Raw genomic sequence first — 21,423 nt, forward strand, 5'->3', positions numbered from 1 at the left:
ATGTGTGCAGATGATGGTTCACATGCTGCAGTGATATGATGGCATCAGGCGCGCTTTCATGGTTGGACTTCTGCACGGTCATTACAGATGGGTCATCTGAAGGGCAGATACTCATCCACGGAAACAACGACTTACTTTTAAGTCCAAATAGTTTCGTTTCATTGGAGATAACAACAGAAACGACCCTCAATCAGCGGCATCGTTGCCGCCTCCTTAAGTTTCGTTTTCGACCAAAATGCCACTGGAGTTTGGTGGAAAACGAAAGAAAGGAGGACAGACGCGTACTTTGGGGTTGGACATCAGCAGCCTTTATAAAGTACAGAGCTACTGTAACATCCTGAGTTTGTGAGGCAAACAAGGACACAAGCAGAACTAAAGCGACTCTTCACAGATATGACAGAGGTAATGTGCCTTTACTACTGCATACCTGTTACTTATTATTATTATTATTATTATTATTATTATTATTATTATTATTATTATTATTAATGAGTATGAGGGAGAATCTTAGTGGCGGAGAAATGAGGAAATTCTTACATGAAATTAAATAGAAAAGTTCATTTGTTCCTTGATTTAATTTCTCCAGTTTTCCTTTTGTTCCTTCTTGTATCTTATCAAGCACCTCTTGATGCTTGATTTATTCTTTTGCATATGTTTTCCTGCATTTCTTTATTCATCTGTATTTCCTGCTTTTGGGGCAGGCATTACTCAACCCAGAGCTACAGATGCAGAGGTGTGGCCAGTCTTTCCTTCCTCCAGGAAAGATAACAGCGTTTATAGAGTTGTTTTTTTTTTTTTCAGTGTGGCCCAACATCAGACTGCCAGAGTAAGGCTGTGTGATGACTATCAAACAAAAACTTAATGGCTTGAGAATTGGTCTTAACTCGATTCCAGAAAAACAAAATTCTTTTCAAAGTTGTTCTCTTTGGGTGATGTTCCCATTTATTGCAAATAAAGAAAAAAAAGGTTGTATACAAAACAGAACTTTACCATGAAGTCGATGTTGAACTTAAAGAGCACTGGCTTTTCCTCTGGCTGTCAGTAAGAACTGTTGTGCTCCCCATCACCATTCAACTCAAACTACCAATCTTCACCTCATTTTGTACAGCTGTTGCTGAGCAGCTGGTGGGTGGTTACTCATTAAACAGAGAGACAAAAACTACAATGCACCCCTGTGGTCAAAATAAAGAACTTGCACAACGTAAATGAAGAATGGCTCCTACAGGCTGGATGTGGAAGTTAAAACTGAGTAAAAGGGACAAGTGGGTCTCACTGCAGAGCCAAGTGGGTCGTCCAGCTCCATCTCTCTGGACATTATGGTCAGAGTTTAGGAGGGGTGGGACCTGACCTGGACATAGAGGTGGAGGTGGGCCATGCCAGCCTCTGCAGTGAGCAGCCTCTCAAAGGTGAGAGTGAGATGAGATGAGCCAGTGGGTAACACCACCCAAACCTGTTTCATGTGACCAGGAAGTACCCAGCCTTCTTGTTTGGCTGTGATAGAGAGAAGCATTGGGAGAAGGGCCAAGTATTTATTTACATGCACACACAAAAACAAAAACTTGGCCAAGAAAGGCGGTGAACCAAAGGTTGTGGAATAAACTGAGCCAGTGGATCCAAAGAAGTTGAGTCGCTGTGTAAAAAAAAAAAAAATGTCCTTTTGATAATATTTAATGTCAGACCTCATCAGCTTCATTGATTTTTCTAAATATATGCTTATGACCTATACTGAAGCCAGCCACGAGGGGGCGATAAAGATGATTTGTCTTCACTTGCGGGGAGGCGTCATGTTGTCCATCTTTACACACAGTCAATGCTTTAAATACACTGTTCACGAGAAGGAATTAGGATGAGTACCCACAGTTAACAGAAACTGGTTCACCAGTGGCAAATTCCAGAAGATTCTGAATATTAAAGTTCATTTGGTTGGATTCATGTTATTGAAGTTAGGCTTATTTCTTTTCTTTCTTCTTTTTTTTTTAAGGCTATTTGCAAAGTGAAAATGTATTATTAAATAACTTTTTTAAACTTAAAAAATCAGATGGCTCAATACACCCACTGACTCGGATCAACTTACTCCTAACCAGGGGCCACAAGTTTGGCCACAGCTGAAGGGCCCTTTGTGGTAGAAACTAGAAACATTCTTATCCTTTCAACTGATAGGACACATCCTGAAAGACAGTACCTCTGTCTCATTTTTCCTTGCTTAGACGACAGCATGAGTAAAAACTGGCTCATCTTGTCCGAATCTCCCCTACAATGAGTTATTGTTCTGATTACATTATTCATGCACCTGCTTCCCCAACAGACTTCCACATTGTTGAGAAAAAATCTGCTACTTCCATGAGTGATGCATAAAACTGTGTGACCCTGCAGGCTCTACAGCAGCTTTTAGCCTCACACACTGTCAGCTTAAACACTATTCATGTTGGTTTTGAAGAGTGCAGAGGCTGAAGCTGATCCTTCGACAGGACTGCAGCGTGACGCAGCAAAGCTATCTGGTTACTTCTTCTCTTGCTTAGTTTCCATCGTCAGTCAGTCTGTGTAATAAAGACCAGAAATCAGTTTCCACCTGTGCATCTGTAGTCTGGATCTGACTCTAAATGTCTGGGCCACGCCATCAGTTTTCATAAGGCTAAACACACACAGAGAAGGAAATACGCATGCAAGTAAACAATAAATAAATATATACAAATCAATACAGGACATGCATTCTTCCTATAGCATTTATTTTGGATTTCTGTATTCATTTACTTATTTCTTATCATACTTTTCGATTATGTTGTGCACATGTTGTGCATTGCTAACACAGGTCCTCTTGATTCTTTTACAGCATCCAACTCGGGAAGGATGAGTTCGACGTCCAAGAAAAAGCCTCGGTGAGTTGCTCCTCCGGCTGTTTTTAATTTCATGTGCTGAGTGCTGACGTGCAGAGGCAGGCCACCTCGTGTTCGTTCACTCTGAATCCAGTGGAGGAACATGCTATTTTGTGCTCTGAATCAATATTGGAGTTACTGACAATAATTTCTTCAGAAACTTAAATAATAATCTAGCTTACTAGTTAATGCCTGTTTGATGCATTATTTTGACCTAATGGGCTTGTTTGCATGACTGATTACACACAATAACAATACATGACAGTTTCATAACCACTTACGATCCCCCATACAGAAGATTTTTATAAATTCTATATGTTAAATATGAAGCTGATGAAGTGATTTAAGTATTGGTGTAATGTGATGGGTTTTTTTGTACCAGTTAAAACTGCCTTCTTTACTCCTCCTGCCTTGTTTAGAAAGTCCTTCAGGCCAACAGCACCGCCCTTCATTGACTACCTGAAGGATATTCTACGTCGATATCCAGATGGTGGACAGATTTTGAAGGTTGGTACGCTGCTCTGTCAAATACTGGCTATAATAATTACTTTATATTTCATATTTCCTAATTGATACATCACCCATTTGTTCTTAGATATTGTACACACCTGGATTTTTGAAATTCTTTTGTTATGACCAGCACGGTTGCTAAACATGTTGATTCTGTTTCATTGTGTTGTATATAGTGAAAACACATGAATTTATTTGATTTAAAGGCACTTTGGATAAGAATCATGACATCATATTTGTCTTACAAATAAAAAATGTATAAAATAAAGTATGTGTCACATTCAATGAACCTGTTTATCAGATTAGCGGGCCCCTACCGAGGGACCACAGATGAGCAGATGAGCAAATGAGCTTCTGGCAACATCTTGGTGCAGTGAATGTATTGTGCAATGTTACAGTTGAACAATAATAGCAAAAAGAGGAAGACTGTGTCTGCGTCATGCTGCTGTAATGGTTTGGTTTTTTCCACAACAGAAATTTCGTGACAGGTTGGTGGGGTGGTCCTTAGTGTTGGATGTGAACATTGATGTGCGAGACTTTTTAAGACTTGCTGGTTGCTTAACAGAAATATTTCTACATTAGGGTCACACTGAGGAATTTGGCAATTGTTTAATCATATTTTATTAAAGTGAATGATGATTCCAAACTAGGATTCCCTGATTTCAATCATTGACTATTGAAGGGTTTTTTGTTGTTGGTGTTGTTGTTTTGTAATTAGTTCATTTTGCTTTAATTGATATTTTTGGGACAGTACTTAGTTTGTGGCCCCTGTTTAAATCCCTTTTTTCACTGCAGTTCATTTTAATTCATGGTAGAGTCTTGAGATCAGCTTTGTGGCCTGATGTCTGTAGGATTTTAAAGAAGGCATCTTTCTGCTCTTCTTCTGGGACACTGAGCTGGATTAAATTGTTGAGAACACACACCGTTTTCTCTGTTTCTCCACCAGTGCTACTTTTTGAAAGAAAATGGTGAAAAATATATTTTTCTTACCCAAAATACGCAATTTGGTGTAAAGCATGCTCCCATAAGCCTTCACAGCAGAAATTTTGACCTGACATTGTAGGAAAAGCACAGGTGTTACTAATAACAGTTACAATGGCTCTGTTCTATTAAAGTCATCCGGTAAGCCACTGCAGTGAGCCAGCATGCACAATAACAGGACCCTGAAACTGAACCAGCTAAATGGAGCTCAGCCTTCATTAATGTTATTAGTCACATGTCAAAATGTCTTAAGTCAAAATGGCTACTGTTGTACCTTTGCACTGTCTAAACAGTTAATATAGAAACTCAATAAGACTGGATTGTAGCAAACAATGTTTCATTTAGTCACACACTGGTGGTCTTCTACATTTGACAATAGATTGAGTTGCCAATTTATTAGGCACCCCCATTTGTGTTTGTGGAGCTTGACAAACTATTGTAAAGTATAATGCAGCATTCAACAATGCTACAAAATTAAAGCCTCCAAAGTGACCGGAGGGTTGAGTCAATCAATGATAAACCACTTAACAGAGGATTTATAGAAGTTGAATTAGATTTCATTAGATTTAGCTTTGTGAGTGAATAAAAAGGTAACTCCATGCATATTGGTTGTGTATCAATTTCTCACTGTAATTTTAAGTTTCCATTAGACCTTTCTCTCATTTAGGTGTGTTGGTTCTAAGAAAGTCTAGTTGCTTTGGCTTTCTACAATTAGTGAGCTGAATTATGTCACCAAGCTCAATGAGCGAATAAATATGACAAAGGGGCATGTTTCACCCCCAAACAGGTACAACAAAACCATCAGAGGGGTGATGGAGATGTCAATCAAGTCCAGTTTGTACGTGCCCTCGCAGTCCTGAGAGAAGGTCTAATTAGGCAACCTCAGTAAAAAAGTGTGGGCGTGCAGGGACTTTAACTATACTGATCTGTGTAGCCCAGCTTTGGACCTTGGCACAGTGGCAGTCATTTAGAGGAACATGGAATCCTTGCTTGTTAGCTTTGGTCTGCTGCATTCTGTTAATGGTTATTGTTTTTATTTGCCATCAGGAGCTGATCCAAAATGCAGACGACGCTCGAGCCACAGAAGTGGTTTTCATCCATGATGAGAGAAGCTATGGGACTGAGAGCCTTTGGACTGATGAGCTGGGAGAATACCAAGGTATGCAGGATGTTAACAGAGTAGCAATGTTCTGGGATGGTTATTAACATCGGTCCTAATTTATTTAAGCTAAATAGAGCAAATAGAAGGTAGTCCAATGGCACAGTCGGTTAACATACCCCCTCTATTCTTGTTTTCATGTGGGTTTCCTCCCATAGTCGAGTGTGGTTGATCAAAGAGAACATGTGTGTGATATTTTTTTCTCATGACCAAAAAAATCATATCTTGGTTCTCATGATCACTGGATAAGATGGTGTTAGAGTCTGATATGTCACTCATTTCTATTCAGCAGATGTAAGGCTGTCTCTGCAATGTATGTCGCTGCTTCTTTGGTACTCTAATTTTTTTTTTTTTTTTCAAGGTCCTGCTCTCTACGCCTACAACAATTCAACGTTCACTGATGACGACTGGAGAGGCATCACGACAGCAGGGAGGAGCATCAAGCGCAATGACCCAAACAAAGTCGGGAGGTTTGGAATCGGCTTCAACTCTGTTTACCACATAACAGGTGAGACTGTGTACATTTACCACACATACACATTTAAAAGTCTCAGTTTTAAACTTTTTATAGAAGTGTTAATTGGACAATATCTGCTTTGCCTCATTCACAGACGTGCCATGTGTATTCAGTTCAGGGCACCTTGGCTTCATGGACCCCCAAGAAAAAATATTTGGAGAAAGAAATGAGGATTTTCTGTGGTCTTTGGATGATGCAGAAGACCAGGAAGCTCTGATGACAATGCATGATCAGTTCCAACCCTTTCGAGATATAGTTTCACTTGTAAGCAGACAAGAATGGTCAAAAATTGTCACAGAGGATCAGCACTTTGACGGGACAATTTTCAGATTCCCCTTGCGCAACAAGACATCAGATATTTCAGATAATCTATATGACTCTGATAAGGTGGCTGATCTTTTTGACAGCTTCATTGCGGATGCAGACTTAAGCCTCCTGTTCCTGAAAAATGTCACCTCTGTGTCCTTGATGCATATCAACACACATGGCACTGTCAACACCAGACTTAAAGTGCAATCGTCAGTCCACACAGATGTTGTTTTGAAGTCAGAGGACAAGTCAGTCATTGAGGGTTCAACAAGGTTCAAATCCATAACCCTCAACTCAAAGCACCACAAAGAGACAAAGTGGCTTGTGACAACATGTACCATGAAAGAAGGCAACGTACAAAATCTCGATTCACTGGCAAAAAAGTTGAGCTTTTTCCCACAAGTTGACTTGGCTTTCCCTTGTGGTAAGAGGAGAGACTGTAGTGAAAGTAGACTGAGCTGCTTTCTCCCTCTCCCAAACAATGAATCCAACAAGACAGGGCTTCCAGTTTATGTCAATGCGTGTTTTGGCCTCACAGACAACAGAAGACAAATCAAGTGGCAAGAGGAAGACCAGAAACACGATGAACATGCTGTCTGGAATGAACTGCTGATGAAGGAGGTGCTCCCACAGGCATACGTCATGATTATTCAAGATGCTATCAAACTTGCACAAAGATCTATTCTGCCTGTCTCGTCCGTGTACGATCTGTGGCCAGACATCGCCCAGATAAAGCACAAAGACAAATGGTATGCTGTCGCTCTGGATGTTCTTCAACACTTATTCAGACACAATGTGGCTGTCCTGTCTCTCGCCAAAGATGAGAGAATGTTCATCAGTCCGTCAGAAGCTGTGTTCCCCTGTAATGGTCCAACAAGCCCTGACATATTGGCTGCCATTAAAAGGACTTTGGTTTCCTGTGGAGAAAATCTTGTCACTTTACCAGGGACTGTTGCAAGAGCTATAAATGAGGCCTATCCACACGTCAACACCCTAAAACACGTGACTCCAGCTTTCTTAAGGGACCTTCTCCGCAGGATTGGTGTGCACACCATCTCTAAAAACGACAAACTGTTTCTTTTGGAGTACGTTTTGAGCGATGGAAGATACAGAGAACTCAAGGATCTTCAGCTGCTTCCACTCAGTGATGGCTCTTTCAGATCTTTCACAGACAGAGAGGAGGACACTGCTCTAATTGACAGCAATGAATTTCCAAGGTAGGGTTTTCGTTTTTGCTCTATTTACTACATTAAAAATGAATCACTACTTCAGGTGTGTCTATAATTAAAAATAAAGGGCATAGTAGGAAAAATCCCAGTTATCAATTAGTCTGTTTTTTGTTGTGTAACTCTTTGTGGTACACATGCAAAAAAACAGCATTACTATCACTATTACCATACTGCATAATCACTACCGATTAGTGAGCAAATTAGGCTCTTAACACAATATTGACATTGTAGCACCCCTTAAAGTTGTAATGGTGTATGTGCTAGCAAATAGCTGCCTCTTTCCACATCTAGCAGACACAGAGCAACATAAGGATTCATTTGGGTTTGTGTCCACCTGTTGAATTTAATAATCACTCTATCTCTAGGTCTCTTTTGGTCATCCCTAACCCCTGAGAGAAATGTCTGGCTCTTATTTAGCTGCTAAATGCTTTACTATACTCATCAGCTTGTCAGTAACTTTGCCTGTCTGGGGAGGTAGTGTACATTGGGTTTATCAGAGCTTTTTCAGAAAAGAATTGCCTGCTGCAGCTGTAAAAGGGTTTGATGAGAGAGTTGAGACTGAACCAAAACAGTAAGGTGCAGCCCATAGAACAAAACAGTGAACTGAAAGATACTTAAACTTTGGGTTTGTCGTTACAAGTGACCCCTTTCACATCAAACACAGTCATATAATCCATTGCTAATCTAAAAATATTTATTGCTGCATCTGTAATTGCAATGATATGATAAGGTAAATACTGTAGGTGTGGGCCTGCATTCCAGTCTCAAATGCTCTGATTATACATGCATGGCAGGTTTTATTCATTCAGGAACCACATAATTTGTAGCAGACCTCAGAAAACACCACAGATGTGACTCTTTTTGTGTTGGTCACTCTCAATGTACACTAAACCTATCCTTTTGCAGAGTCCTGCTTCCATGCTGCAAACACCTCTTCATCCGAGCTGATCTCAGTCCAGCCTGCAAAAATCACCTGAAAGAACTCGCCCGAAAAAGTAGGAATGTCATTTCATAGAATCCACTAATTAAAAAGTTATTTGCATCTGTCATTTGCATGTTTTCACACTACATTTTGATATTTTTATGTATATATCTTTCAAAAATATATTTTTCAGACTTATTCAAGGTCATCAACATTGATGCAGACCAGGTGGCTGAATATACAAGGAGGTATTTGCCACAGGACTGGAAGCAGATGAGGAAGGGGCATGTTACCTGGGACATCAGCAACAGTCAACACCCACCTTTAGAATGGCTTCAAGAGTTCTGGAAATTTCTGAACACTCACTTCAAACAGTTAAGTAATTTCACTGGACTGCCATTAATACCGGTCAGTCCTCTGTCTGTCAGTCAGCCGGTATCACTAGCAAGACTGCAACAGAACACAACTCTCATTTTTCAGAAAAGCAAGCAGAGTAACTTGCCAGAGCAAATAGCTCAGTTGGTGAACAAAGTCGGTGGCACAGTGGTGAGAGGAAACGAGTGGCTCAAGCACGAAGACCTAGATTCTTATGTGCTGTGCCCATCTCGAAGGAGTGTCATGAAAGTCTTCGGGAACTTAGATTCTCAGGATCTTATCAGAGAGCTCAAGACCACCTCTCAGAGAGCAAAAAAAGAACTGAAAGATTATCTCTCTCATCTGGATTCTCTCTCAGGCAGTGAGAAAGACTTACTCTCAAAGTTGCCACTGTTTCAAACCATGAAAGGCTCCGATGTTGCAGTTCAATCAAAACAGGCTGTTCTTCTAATTTCTGGTCTAACAATACCAACAGAGTTCCCGATGCCTGATTCAGTTGTGCAGTGTGCAAATGAGGCTGATCGCAGACTATTACAGCTGCTCAAAGTTAAACTCTTAGACACAGCTGAAGCAGCCAATATCCTCATTGGCTGTATTGAGAGGGGGGCTTGCAGAAAAGAAGACACTGAGAAAATCATGACTTGGATTTTACAGCATGGTACTGTCCTTTTCGCTCAAAACCAGACCTTGAGAAACAAATGCAAGGACTTGAGGTTCATTGAAGTTAATGGAGAGCTGAGAAAAACCTCAAGCTTTTTTGATCCAACAATTCAAACTTTTAAAGTCATTTTTGAGTCAGATTTCTTCCCCCCAACTTCATACACTCAAACACCACAGATGCTGAAAAGTCTCACTGATCTTGGCTTGCTAAATAAAGAAGTAGATGTGTCACCAGAGCACTTGTTGTGTGCCGCCACACTGATTGACAGACTGAATGCTGACTCTCATGCTGAGGCTCTCAAAAAAGCACGGGTGCTCCTGAAAATGTTGGATACTAATGATCTACTGTCAAAGTTTTCTCATGAGCAGCTTCAGTGTCTCAAAATGCTAAAATGGGTCCCATGCCCTAAATCATTTGAAGGCAAAAAACACTGCAATGACAAGTCTCAGAAAAGTTGTTTCTTCTGTCCAGATGAAATAAGAGATTCTATGTATGAGAACATTGTTGGGCATGTAATGCCTCTGGTGGGAAAGATCAGTGACAGAGTTACCAGCAAACTTGGTCTCAAACGCCTACCCCCACCTGAAAAAGTGATAGAGAATTTATCAGTCTTGAAAACAAAAGCACAGACAATGGCTGATCCTGACACAAACGTGGATTTCAAAAGAAAGTTGCGTTGCATTTACGGACACATGCAAGACCACATCTCTGAATTTGCAACAGTGATGAGCAAGGACACACGCTGGTTGTGGAGCCACAACCAGTTTGTATCACCACAGAATCTGGTTCTAGACTATCCACGTAATCTAGATTTGAGCTCCTACATTGGCAAAGTGCCAAAGGAATTTCTGCCATACAAGAGGTTGCTCCAGGAATTTGGCCTGAGAACATCACTTTCAGATGAAGAAATTATTGACATTCTTCATTCTATCCAGCAAACCATTGAAGAAAGGCAACAGCCATTTGCAAGTTCCTCTGAGATAAAAGTGTCAGTAGAAATTCTTAACTGGCTATGGAAAGAGAAGAAGACAGTTCAAGATGACATCCCGGTCCCAGTCCTCATAGAAGGTGAACAATACACCCTTAAACCACTGTCAACAGCAGTCTTCTGTGACGTAAGCAAAAATGGGTTGAATGAGCTGAATTACAGCCAGGAGGAAATTTATGTCGTACATGAGGAAATCCCAAAAGCAGCAGCTGAATGGTTGAACATCCGATTTCTTAGTACCTACATCCTGGATCCAGAGTTAGTTGGAATCGAACAGTGTGGACAATCTGAACCAATAACAATGAGGATTAAAAACATTCTCAAAGAGTATGACGAAGAAAGTGACATCTTCAAAGAGCTCATTCAAAATGCAGAGGATGCTGGGGCAGAAGCTTGTAAATTCTTGGTGGATTTCAGAGAGCACAAAGATACTCCTGAAAGTCTCATTGACCCTGACATGATCCTTTGTCAGGGCCCTTGTCTTTGGGCATTTAACAATGAGCAGTTCACAGCTGAGGACTGGGCAAATATTGTCAGAGTTGGTGCTGCCTCAAAGGAAAACAAGGTGGAGAAAATTGGAAAGTTCGGACTTGGATTCAATACTGTGTATCATGTGACAGATGTGCCTTCCATCCTCAGTGGCAACAGTCTTCTCATACTTGATCCAAATGTAACTCACCTGAAGAAGCACATCAAACATAAAACAAATCCTGGAATCAAGCTGAATCTCAGTCAGCAGAGACTTTTTCATTGTTTTCCTGGTCAGTTTGGACCATATGAACGAATTTTTGGTTGTAATTTCAGCAAAAACAGTCCCTCTGAACCCTATCCAGGCACTCTGATCAAACTACCTTTCCGAACTGAAGAAGAGGCTCACAAGTCAGAAATAAGCACAAAGGTGTATCAGAAACACAATATCATTACTTTTCAACAGCACTTCATGGAGAATTCGCAAATTCACCTGCTGTTTCTGAAGAACATCAAAACATTATCTCTACAAAGTTTATCAAAAAATGTATCAACTCCACCAAGAGATGATGAAATGGAAACCATCCTCACTATTTCCAAAACTACTGTGAGTACAATGACGATTCCTGATGAAACCAATGTGTCAAAGCAGCGTCAAGCTGAGAAATCATTGATGAAACTTGATGGAAAATGCAAAGAGGTCATTGACTGCAGCACAATCAACATTGTCCAGATAACCAGTCAGCAATCTGGTGATACTGAATCCCAGTCCTGGCTTCTGTACAATTGCTTTGGAACACATCAGTCTTTGAAAATGGCCCTTCAAGAAAACAAGCAAGCCAAGTTCTCTTTGCCCATTGGGGGGGTTGCTGTGCCTTTGCAAAATGATCCAGAAACTGGGAAACTGGCCTCGTTACAGACAGATCTTGTTGGACAGGCATTTTGCTCCCTTCCTCTTTCCATTCACACTGGTCTTCCAGTCAATGTAAATGGGACATTTGCTGTGACAAGCAACCGAAAAAGTCTGTGGGAGAGTGGCATCAAACATGAGTGGAACAAAGCCCTTCTTCAGGATCCTGTAGTGACAGCATATGTTACTGTACTCTTGGCACTAAAGAAAATGTCTGAAAACAAGCAACTTGAAACTTACTATTACCACACCTTTTGGCCCAATAGAGAGAAAGTCAGTGAAACTTTCAAGCCGTTGGTGGATGCATTTTACTCTGTCCTTGCCCAGAACTCCATTGGTCCAGAGCTCTTTAGTGATGGAGAACATTGGTGCTCAATGAACAACGCCATATTTCTACATGAGAGCATTGAAGCAGACAAAGACATCAGTACACTTGCAATGCAGGTGTGCAAAAAACATGCAAAAGCATCCAACCATGTTGTCCCTCTTCCACTGTGGTTGAGAAATTGCTTCAAACAGGCTGGCCTAGAAAAGGTTTTACAGAGCAGAACATGGAACTGGGAGAAGTTTTACCAGGAAGCAGTGTTTAACAACCTTGATACCATGGACCCCAAGAGTAGAGACACTCTTGTGCTGCATGCTATTGACCTTGACATCAAAGAAATTGACAGTCTATTGGTTCGCTATCCATGCATCCCCACAAAAGGCGGACAGCTCCAGTATATCAAGAAACTTGTGAATCCATCAGGGAAAGTGGCCTGTCTTTTTGAACCAGAAGAGGAACGCTTGCTTGGTGGTACCAAAAGTGATTTTTGCTCCCCGAAGAGGATTCAACGCTTGTTGGAACTTGGAATGGCAAATGATCATCTCCTACTGGAAGACATCACAGAGAAAGCAGGCATGATCCACAAAACCTGGAGCACCGACAAAGAGAAGGCATATGTGCATTTGAAGTGCCTTCTTCAACTTATGAAGAATCACATGAATGACAAAGACTCTTTTCACTGGAAAACACTGCGGATGATTGAATTTCTCCCAGCATTTTCCCCTGGTGATACAAAAATGGAACAAAATGTAACACTAAGAAGGCCCACTGATGTTTTTAGTGACAAATGCTCCCTACTCGTTAACATGACACAACCCGTGCTGGATCATACCAATCTGAAGATACACAACACTGATCCAGTCCTACAAATTTTGGGAGTTGTTGACAGTCCAAGCCCAGACACTGTTCTTCAGCAGCTGCAAGTAACAAGTGAACAATCCCGATCCATTGACAGCTCTGTGCTTCTCAAAATAGCCAGTGAATGCTACAAGTTTCTGGATCAGTGGCTCTATGATTCTGGGAATTCAAGTTTCATTTCAGAGAAGGCAAATTCATTCCCATTCATTCTTGTGGGCAGAACATTTGTAAACGTGAGTCGTGTTGCAGAAAATGGGCAATTTGAAGCAAAACCCTATCTGTATGTACTTCCACCGGCCTTTACTATTTTCAGGAGTCTCTGGGAAAGTGTAGGCGTTGAAAAATACTTTACAATCCATCAGTTTCAAACTGTGCTGCAGGAATTGCAGTCTCGACATGGCAACAAGCAACTGCCAAAGAGTGATCTGTCAATTTGCCTCACAATTTTAAACACAGGAATATATGAGGCCAAAAAGAAAACAACGGATGACTGTCTGATACCCAATGAACATGGTGTCTTACAACCTGCGAGTGAGATGTTTTACAATGACAGTGCATGGATGCCAGTCGCCCCAGGTGTCACATTATGCCACGAGAATATCCCACGTGTTGTGGCTCGCTACTTTGGAATCAAAACTACCAGGCATCATACTCTGCAAAATCATGCAGTTGAGAACATTTCACCATTTGCTTTTCAGTTTGAACAGCAGGAACAACTAACTGTTCGAATTAAAAATATAATTTCAGCCTATCCATCAAAGAAGGATATCCTTAAAGAGCTTATCCAAAATGCTGATGATGCAGAGGCAACAGAAATTCATTTTGTTTGGGACAAACGACAGCATAGCAAAAAAAAAACATTTGGGGAGAAATGGAACCATCTGCAGGGTCCGGCACTGTGTGTGTTCAATAACAAAGTGTTTTCTGATGCTGACCTGCATGGCATTCAGCAGCTGGGAGAAGGAGGAAAGCACAACTCTGCAGGGAAGATAGGAAAATACGGAGTGGGATTCAACTCTGTTTACCATCTCACTGACTGTCCCTCAATCCTCACTGGAGATGCATTGCTGTGCATTTCTGATCCCAATCAAAAGTACATTGAAAGTCATTCAGACAAAGCACCACCTGGTATTGGCTATGAACTAGCTGAGACTTTCAAGAACATGTACATGGATGTCTACAAATCCTTTCTTCCTGACAAATTTCCTCTCAAAGAGGGCACCATGTTCAGATTACCTCTAAGGATGGGTACCTTGGCAGACAGCTCAAAAATATCAAAGCAGGAAGTCACTGATGATGACATGAAAGAACTATGCTCTGCTCTCTCTGATGATCCCGAAGGACTAATTCTGTTTCTGAAAAACATCTGCAAAATAGAAGTCCATGAAATCGATGCACAGTCAGGGAAACTCAAAACCATCTTTGCGGTTGAAAAAAGTCTACCACAGACAAGCAGAGAAGGCAAAGATGCTTTTGTAAAGCTTCAACAAAATGCACTGCAATCAAACAAACCAGTAACACCACAGAAGACCATTTATGGAACCATGATTTCAACCTCAGACAAAAGACAAACTAAATGGATCGTTGCAGAACAGTTTGGCTCATTCAAAAACAGTGCTAAAAAAGAAATAACACTATCAAACAAACTACCCCAAGCAGCAGTAGCAGCGCGTGTGAGCTCAAAGATTGGCAAGAGTCCAGCACCATCCAGCCATATGGATTTCATTGGAGAAGCCTTTTGTTCTCTTCCTTTGCCAGGAAAAACTGGACTGCCAGTGCATGTCAATGCAAACTTTGAGGTAGATTCTGCGAGGAGAAGCCTTTGGAAAGAAGACGGGCAAAGTCTAAAATCTAACTGGAATGAATTTCTGAAACAGAATGTCATTGCTCCTCTGTATGCAGATCTCCTTCATTACATCAGCTGTAACATTCCAGACAAGAAAGTCTCTTTTGCACATATTGAGTCTCAGTTGAGTAGCTCATACTTGTGTTTTTGGCCAGTTGTGTCCAATGACGTTGAACCAGCTTGGCATGAAATGATACATGAGGTATATAGATCAATCAAAGAAAGAGGTCTCAATGTAATTCCAGTGCTGCGGAGTTCAACACGTGTAGCTGCAAACCGAGAATTTAAGGAGTACTCTTTTGGCTGGTGTAATGTGAGAGAAACCGAGTCAACTAAGGCACCTTACCTGACACACTGTGATGAGATTGATCTCATTTTGGAAGATCTTGGAATGACATTGGTTCCCTTTTCCATGAAAATGCAAAAAGTTTGGAATAGTTTCAGATCTGCTGGCATCAATGTGAAAGATGTGACTCCTTCAACTGTGCAAACCTTCTTGAGAGAAAAGCCCCTCAATGACCCAGCCCAAACAGCTGAGGATTTACCCCTGCCCATAAGTGCCACTCTGATCAGAGATGAAACAAGATGTTCAAAGCTCTTGCATTTCTGCTTAAAGGAGTTTGAGATTGGATTAAAAAAGGTCACACAGGACAATGCCAGCTCACTCAATGGGCTTCCACTTCTTCTCACAAGAGACAAAGTTTTGAGAGTGTTCGATTCCAAATCCCCCAAACTGATATCAGGATATGAAAGTCTATTCTTTGGCTACGAGGACCAGTTTGCAGATTATCAAACCAACCAAGTCCACATTCGTGTTCTCCAAGCTTTCAATCTTGTCAAAAGTTTGACAGTTCCCAACGCAGTGAAATATCTGAAGCCGGAAATTCAGGATCTTCTTAAGAACTGTGAAGTTGATCCATGCAGTGGTCTTCATGTCCCAGACGAGACAACACTGAAATGGTTGAAATTACTGTGGATGTTTTTAACAAGTCAAATTAAACCTGCTACAAGTGGTGGTGAAGAACAAAGTCTGACATTAAGTGATGTGAGGCAGCTCTTCAGTGACTGCTGCATTTTGCCTGTTGTGTGTCCAAGGTTAAGCAACAAGCACTTCCTGCGAACAATGAAAGACATGCCAAGTGTGATTCACTTCCCATCAGAAAGAGACATATCAGGCATCCTCTTTAAACTTGGTTTTATGAAGCTTGACAGTGTATTCTTCTCTGAGATACATGTAGACCGACATGTGCATTCACTTCTACACCCTGAACTCATGGATGTGAATGATAAAAGCTCTGTGTTGGACCAGGTCTGCAGCATTAACCACTCAGAGTTTTCCCTACTTTCCACTGTTGAGATGGAAGAGCTTCAGCGTTTCCTCCAGGATGGAGTATTCAGGTCCAAAGACAAACAAGACTATGAGAGAAAGCTCAAATCCTTACCAATATTTGAAACAGTACATGGTAACAGAGTGAGGATTGATGGACCTAAAAAGGTGTTTCTCCTCAACAGCATACATTCAGTGACATTTCCAGATTTGTTCATCCTGGCTGACAGCAACTGCATTTTTCTTCAAAGCAATCTAGAGAACTGCAGTCTGTCACAAATACTGAATATACAAACCCTGACTGACTTGGAGTATTTCATGAAGTTCATTCTGCCAGTTGTACTCACACTCACAGAGAGTCAGCTGCTTCAAAGCCTCAAACTGTTGATGTCACTACAGCATGATTTCCATTATTCTAAGTATAAGGATCATATCATCTCCTCAATGAAGACAGTGAAATTGATTCGCAGTTCTCAAGGCAGATTGGAGACAGCATCATACTACTTTGATAAGCATGTTGAGCTATATAAGAAAATGTTGCCCCAAGAGAGATTTGTGCCTGAGAGATTCTGGACTGAGTTGTGTGAAGGAAATCTACAAAGAGAAACTGCTAAAACGTTACTCAAAGAACTTGGAATGAAGCATGTTGTATCAAAAGATGACATTATAAAATTTGCAAACCAGGTAGAATCAGAAGCAAAAACAAAATTTCAACTTGAAGAGTTGAAACAGAAATCATCATTACTTTTCGAAGAAGCCTTGAGAATTGTGAGTAATGACAAAAACAAAGAGGAAAAGTTGCTGGAGAGTATCGCTGACATCAAGTTCATTTTCCCTCAGAAAATTCAAAAAGAACTGTGCAACTATCACCAACCATTTGCTGCTGAGAGAACTGTTGTTAAAATCAGAGGATCTTTGATCGAAAGCGATTCTAAGCATCAAGAACTGATTTGGTCGTCAATGCCAATTATACATTTACCAGTTTATAAGTCACCGAAGCTCCTGAAATTGATAAAAAATGCAGGAGCTCATGAGCAACCTCCTCCGCACTGCGTAACCAGCAACATGAGCAACATCTGTCAGTCACTCTGTAACACACACCAGTTGATCAAAACCCGTGCCAGTGTGTTTCGAAGTTCATATGCCTTCCTGCAAGCAAACGAGTTTGAAGGACAACCACTGGCTGGTCTTCCTGTTGTGTTGGTTGAAAAAGACACAAAACTTGTGAGGACTGATGATACGTGTCTTTCACTCCCTCATGGCCGCGAGTTCAGACCATATTTGTACAACATTTCTCCACAGGATGTCATTTTCGCAGAGTTCTTCAAAAAAATTGGTGTCAAGGACAAGCCTACTGCAGCACAGTATTGCAATGTTCTGGAGGCAGTTCATGTGGATTCCCGTGATAAACCACAACTAAACCCAAACCAACAGGAAACCGTGAAGCGTGCTGTTGAGCTGTTTTTTCAGTTAATCAAAACTCAAGGAAAGCAGTCCCACTTTGACGATGTAGAGACTTTGTATCTTCCTGCAGTAGATGGTAAATTATACCCATCCTCCACACTCTACTACAATGACACAGTGTTTGAGATCCAAAGATTAGAAGGCGCAGTGAAGAATAAGTTCCTTCTGCTGGAGAAGCTCAGTGAATGTCATTTGGGCTGTGACATCTATGAGCATTATCGGTTGCTGCAATTGCTACCTCAGAAATTTCTGCCTAAAATGCTGTCCGAATTCACTGAGGAGAAAGTAGTGGAAGAACACATGCAGCTTTGTGAACTTGAGGCTGACTGTGAATTTAGTGGATGGTTTGACAAGCATTTGTCTTCAGTAGCATTCAGACATGGATTAATTTGTCTCATCAGAGAACAGTCACAGGGAGAAATAACACAAGAAGATGCCGCTGACATGTGTAAGAAGACTTTTGGCAGTATTCAGATTGTCTGCTGCAAAAGCCTGGAAACAAAGCTTTGGCTGGACCAACAGCCACTACACAAAACTGCCAGTGAAACTGATGTTTTTGTCAAACGAGGGCAACAAGGTTGCATCTTTTACTTAAAACACAACGATGACATGGTGCCTAAGGTAATAAATGATGTCAATATGACATTGACAAAGGAGATTAATTTTCTTTTAGGTAACAGGATTGCATCAATTTACCTGCCAGTCCTCGGACAACTTCTCATGTGTGACAGTCTGCAAGACGTTCAGAAAACTCTGGCTAAGAGTGGGATACATGACAGTGCTGAAGCAGAGAGCTCTGTCCTCAATCCACCACCCCCTGGAACAGATATTCCACAGAAGTGGCACGACTCCTTAGACATGAACATCCTCAATAACTTTGAAGAGGGGGAATATGTTGGCTACAGCACTAACAACAAGTACATTTATGCAGTTATTGTTGAAGAACTGCCTGGGCACTCTGGACCATATTCACTGCGATACAAAATTGACATTGGAGAAGATGAGCCAATTGAAGTCAGTTGTCTTGACCTGTATCAGTTTAAACGACAAAAGAAACCAGAAGCTGAACGGAAGACTTGCTCATCTGCTGAGGTTTCCTGCATGGAACTGGAGCTACTAGCAGGGGCTGTGCCACATTCTTCCCAACCATCATCTAAAAGTTCTTCATCTACAAGATCCTCACCAACCTCTATTGATGAAGCTAAAAGGGAAATTGACAAATGTCTGGAAGAGATCTGGACTCTTCCTGAGGAGGAGAGGCATAAAGCCATCAAACGACTGTACCTGAGATGGCATCCTGACAAAAACCCTGACTGCCAACTTCTCTCCACTGAGGCATTCAAATACTTGCAGAATCGAATTGATGAGCTCAGCAAAGGCAAAGGCAAAGGCAAAACTGCAGGCTCATCCTATTCAAGTGCAAACTCAAATTTCAGAGACTTCTATCAACAATGGAATCAGGAGGCCAGGTATCACAGAGATGGTCGTGAGAGATTCTCCAGAGGCCACCAGTCCTACAACTTTTGGACCCATAATGAACATGTCCCAAAGCCGAACAGAGAGGAGGCCCGGCGATGGTGTAGACAGGCTCGCTGTGATCTCAATGCAGCTTACAAAGATGCTGGTGGGGGGAGTACAGAGTGGTGTCTTTTCAAAGTCCATCAAGCAGTGGAAAAGTCTCTCATAGCTGCAGAGTACAAAAGAAATGGTCGACATCCCACCAATAGCTCCATTTCAGCCATAGCTGCACAAGTTTCCCTTTACAACGCCGAACTGAGAGTTCTGCCTCAAATTGTGCAAAATCTGAAGACACTGGGAGTGGATGCCAAAAAGACTCAGTATCCCAACTGCCATCCATATCCCCATATTCCAAATGGACAGTTCAAATCAGAGAATGCAACGTTAGCACTGAACAAGGCATCTGAGCTTCTCAATAAAATCGAGGCATACGTGAATTAGGGACTCAAGACAAACAGACATGTCACGCTGGCAGTCAGCTTAAGATTTTCTGACACATTAAAAATGCTGAGATATTGAAAAATCACTATAAACGAAATAACCGCATAATTTCTTTAACAGGATAAACATGAAAATGATATGACTGTTGTGAATATTCTGAAATGAAAAGGTTTGCTTTATTTACTCTTTACTGATGGAAAATCCATATATCACTATATGATTTTTTTTTTTATGAAAATCTAAGTATCAAAGCATTTTGGGCATTGTTGTAAACATATATGACTGCTCACTGAGGACCGATATACTAACTTTATTGTTTGTTTTTATCATGTATTAATGTTGTTATGACTACTTGCTGAGGACCAGTATAATGGTAGTGTATTACTTTTATGAAAATGTAATTTTATTTTATTTTATTATTTTATTTTTTGCAGTGTTGTAAACATTTATAACTACTAAGTGATGACCTATATCATCACTATGTTACTTTCTTATAAAGATGTAAATATCAAAGGTTTTTTGCAGTATTGTAAACATGTTTGACTGCTCACTGAGGACTGATGTAATCAGTGTCTTACTTTCTTATGCAAAAAGGGTTTTTTCAATGTGGTAAACATAACTGCTCAGTGATGATCAATATAATCACTGTTACTGTCTTATGAAAATGCAGATATCAAAGGTTTTTTGTAATGTTGTTCACATTTATAACTACTCGTTGATGATCAGTATAATCACTGATACGTTCCTCTGAAAATGTAAGTGTCAAAAGTTTTTTTTTTTGCAATTTGTGAACGTTTATGACTGCTCTCTGAGGACCAGTATAATCAGTGTATTACTTTATTATAACAATGCAAAACGGTTTTTTAACAATGTTGTAGACATAACTGCTCACTGATGACCAATACAATCACTATAATACTTTGTTATGAAAATGTAATAACAATATTTTAGCTATGTTAACATTAGTAACTACTCACTGATTACCAATATAATCACTGTATTACTTTATTATGAAAAAGGAAATATCAAAGGTTTTTTTTTTTTTGCCATGTTGTACACATTTCTAACTTCTCACTGATGACTTATATAATCACTATGATACTTTCTTATGAAAATGCAAATATCAATTTTTTTTTATTTTTACATTTTTTATTTTTCATTTTTTTGCGATGTTGTAAACATTTAGGACTGCTCACTGGGGACTAATGCAGTCACTGTATGGCTTTGTTATGGTTTGTTATCATTTATAACTACTCGCTAAGGATCAATACAATCACAGTAAATATTTGTTTTGGAAATGCAAATATTAAAGAAAATTTAGAGGTACTGTGTCACTATAATTCATTTTATTACAGTAGTATCAGCTTTTACCTCCTGAAATAAAAATAATAATAAAATTAAATCAAGGATGACTGCACTCATTATTTTTAAATGTCATATTGAAATGCCAGCCAGTGGTAGACACTGTCATACTATAACAAGTGAATTTGTAATTATTACTTTCTTTCCTCGTATTGTAGACGAATATGGAACCCCACTTATCCCTCATAAGAGCAAGTCTCCATAGATAGAAAGAAGAGCCACAAAATGACTGCATGCAACAGGCTGCATTATTTGTGTCTCCATGTAGTTATGGTGGTTGGTGGTTATTGGTGTCTATTTGTCGTCATCATGTGTTTCTCTCATAGAGCACATGAAGTGATTGAAGCGGGCGCTTAAAAATGTTTGATACGTGCTTAGTC

General features: G+C 40.4%; 1 protein-coding gene across 1 annotated transcript; it reads left to right on the top strand.

Moving 5' to 3' along the window:
* Positions 1–327: 327 nt before the first annotated feature.
* Positions 328–20,035, top strand: sacs2 (sacsin molecular chaperone 2). The gene is made up of 8 exons (XM_076747377.1): positions 328–402; positions 2,831–2,876; positions 3,293–3,380; positions 5,412–5,523; positions 5,885–6,031; positions 6,135–7,566; positions 8,485–8,573; positions 8,694–20,035. Exons 2-8 carry the CDS (start codon positions 2,848–2,850, stop codon positions 19,679–19,681), a joined length of 12,885 nt encoding a protein of 4,294 aa, XP_076603492.1. The 5' UTR covers positions 328–402; positions 2,831–2,847; the 3' UTR covers positions 19,682–20,035.
* Positions 20,036–21,423: the final 1,388 nt, after the last annotated feature.

This window comes from Chaetodon auriga, chromosome 13, assembly GCF_051107435.1.
Source record: "Chaetodon auriga isolate fChaAug3 chromosome 13, fChaAug3.hap1, whole genome shotgun sequence".
Classification (NCBI taxonomy): domain Eukaryota; kingdom Metazoa; phylum Chordata; class Actinopteri; order Chaetodontiformes; family Chaetodontidae; genus Chaetodon; species Chaetodon auriga.

Excerpts from the sequence above, each read along its gene's own strand:
- sacs2 (XM_076747377.1), top strand. The coding sequence starts at position 2,848 with ATGAGTTCGACGTCCAAGAAAAAGCCTCG. Across the intron at positions 2,877-3,292 it reads ACGTCCAAGAAAAAGCCTCG|AAAGTCCTTCAGGCCAACAG; the intron begins GTGAGTTGCTCC and ends TGCCTTGTTTAG. Across the intron at positions 3,381-5,411 it reads ATGGTGGACAGATTTTGAAG|GAGCTGATCCAAAATGCAGA; the intron begins GTTGGTACGCTG and ends ATTTGCCATCAG.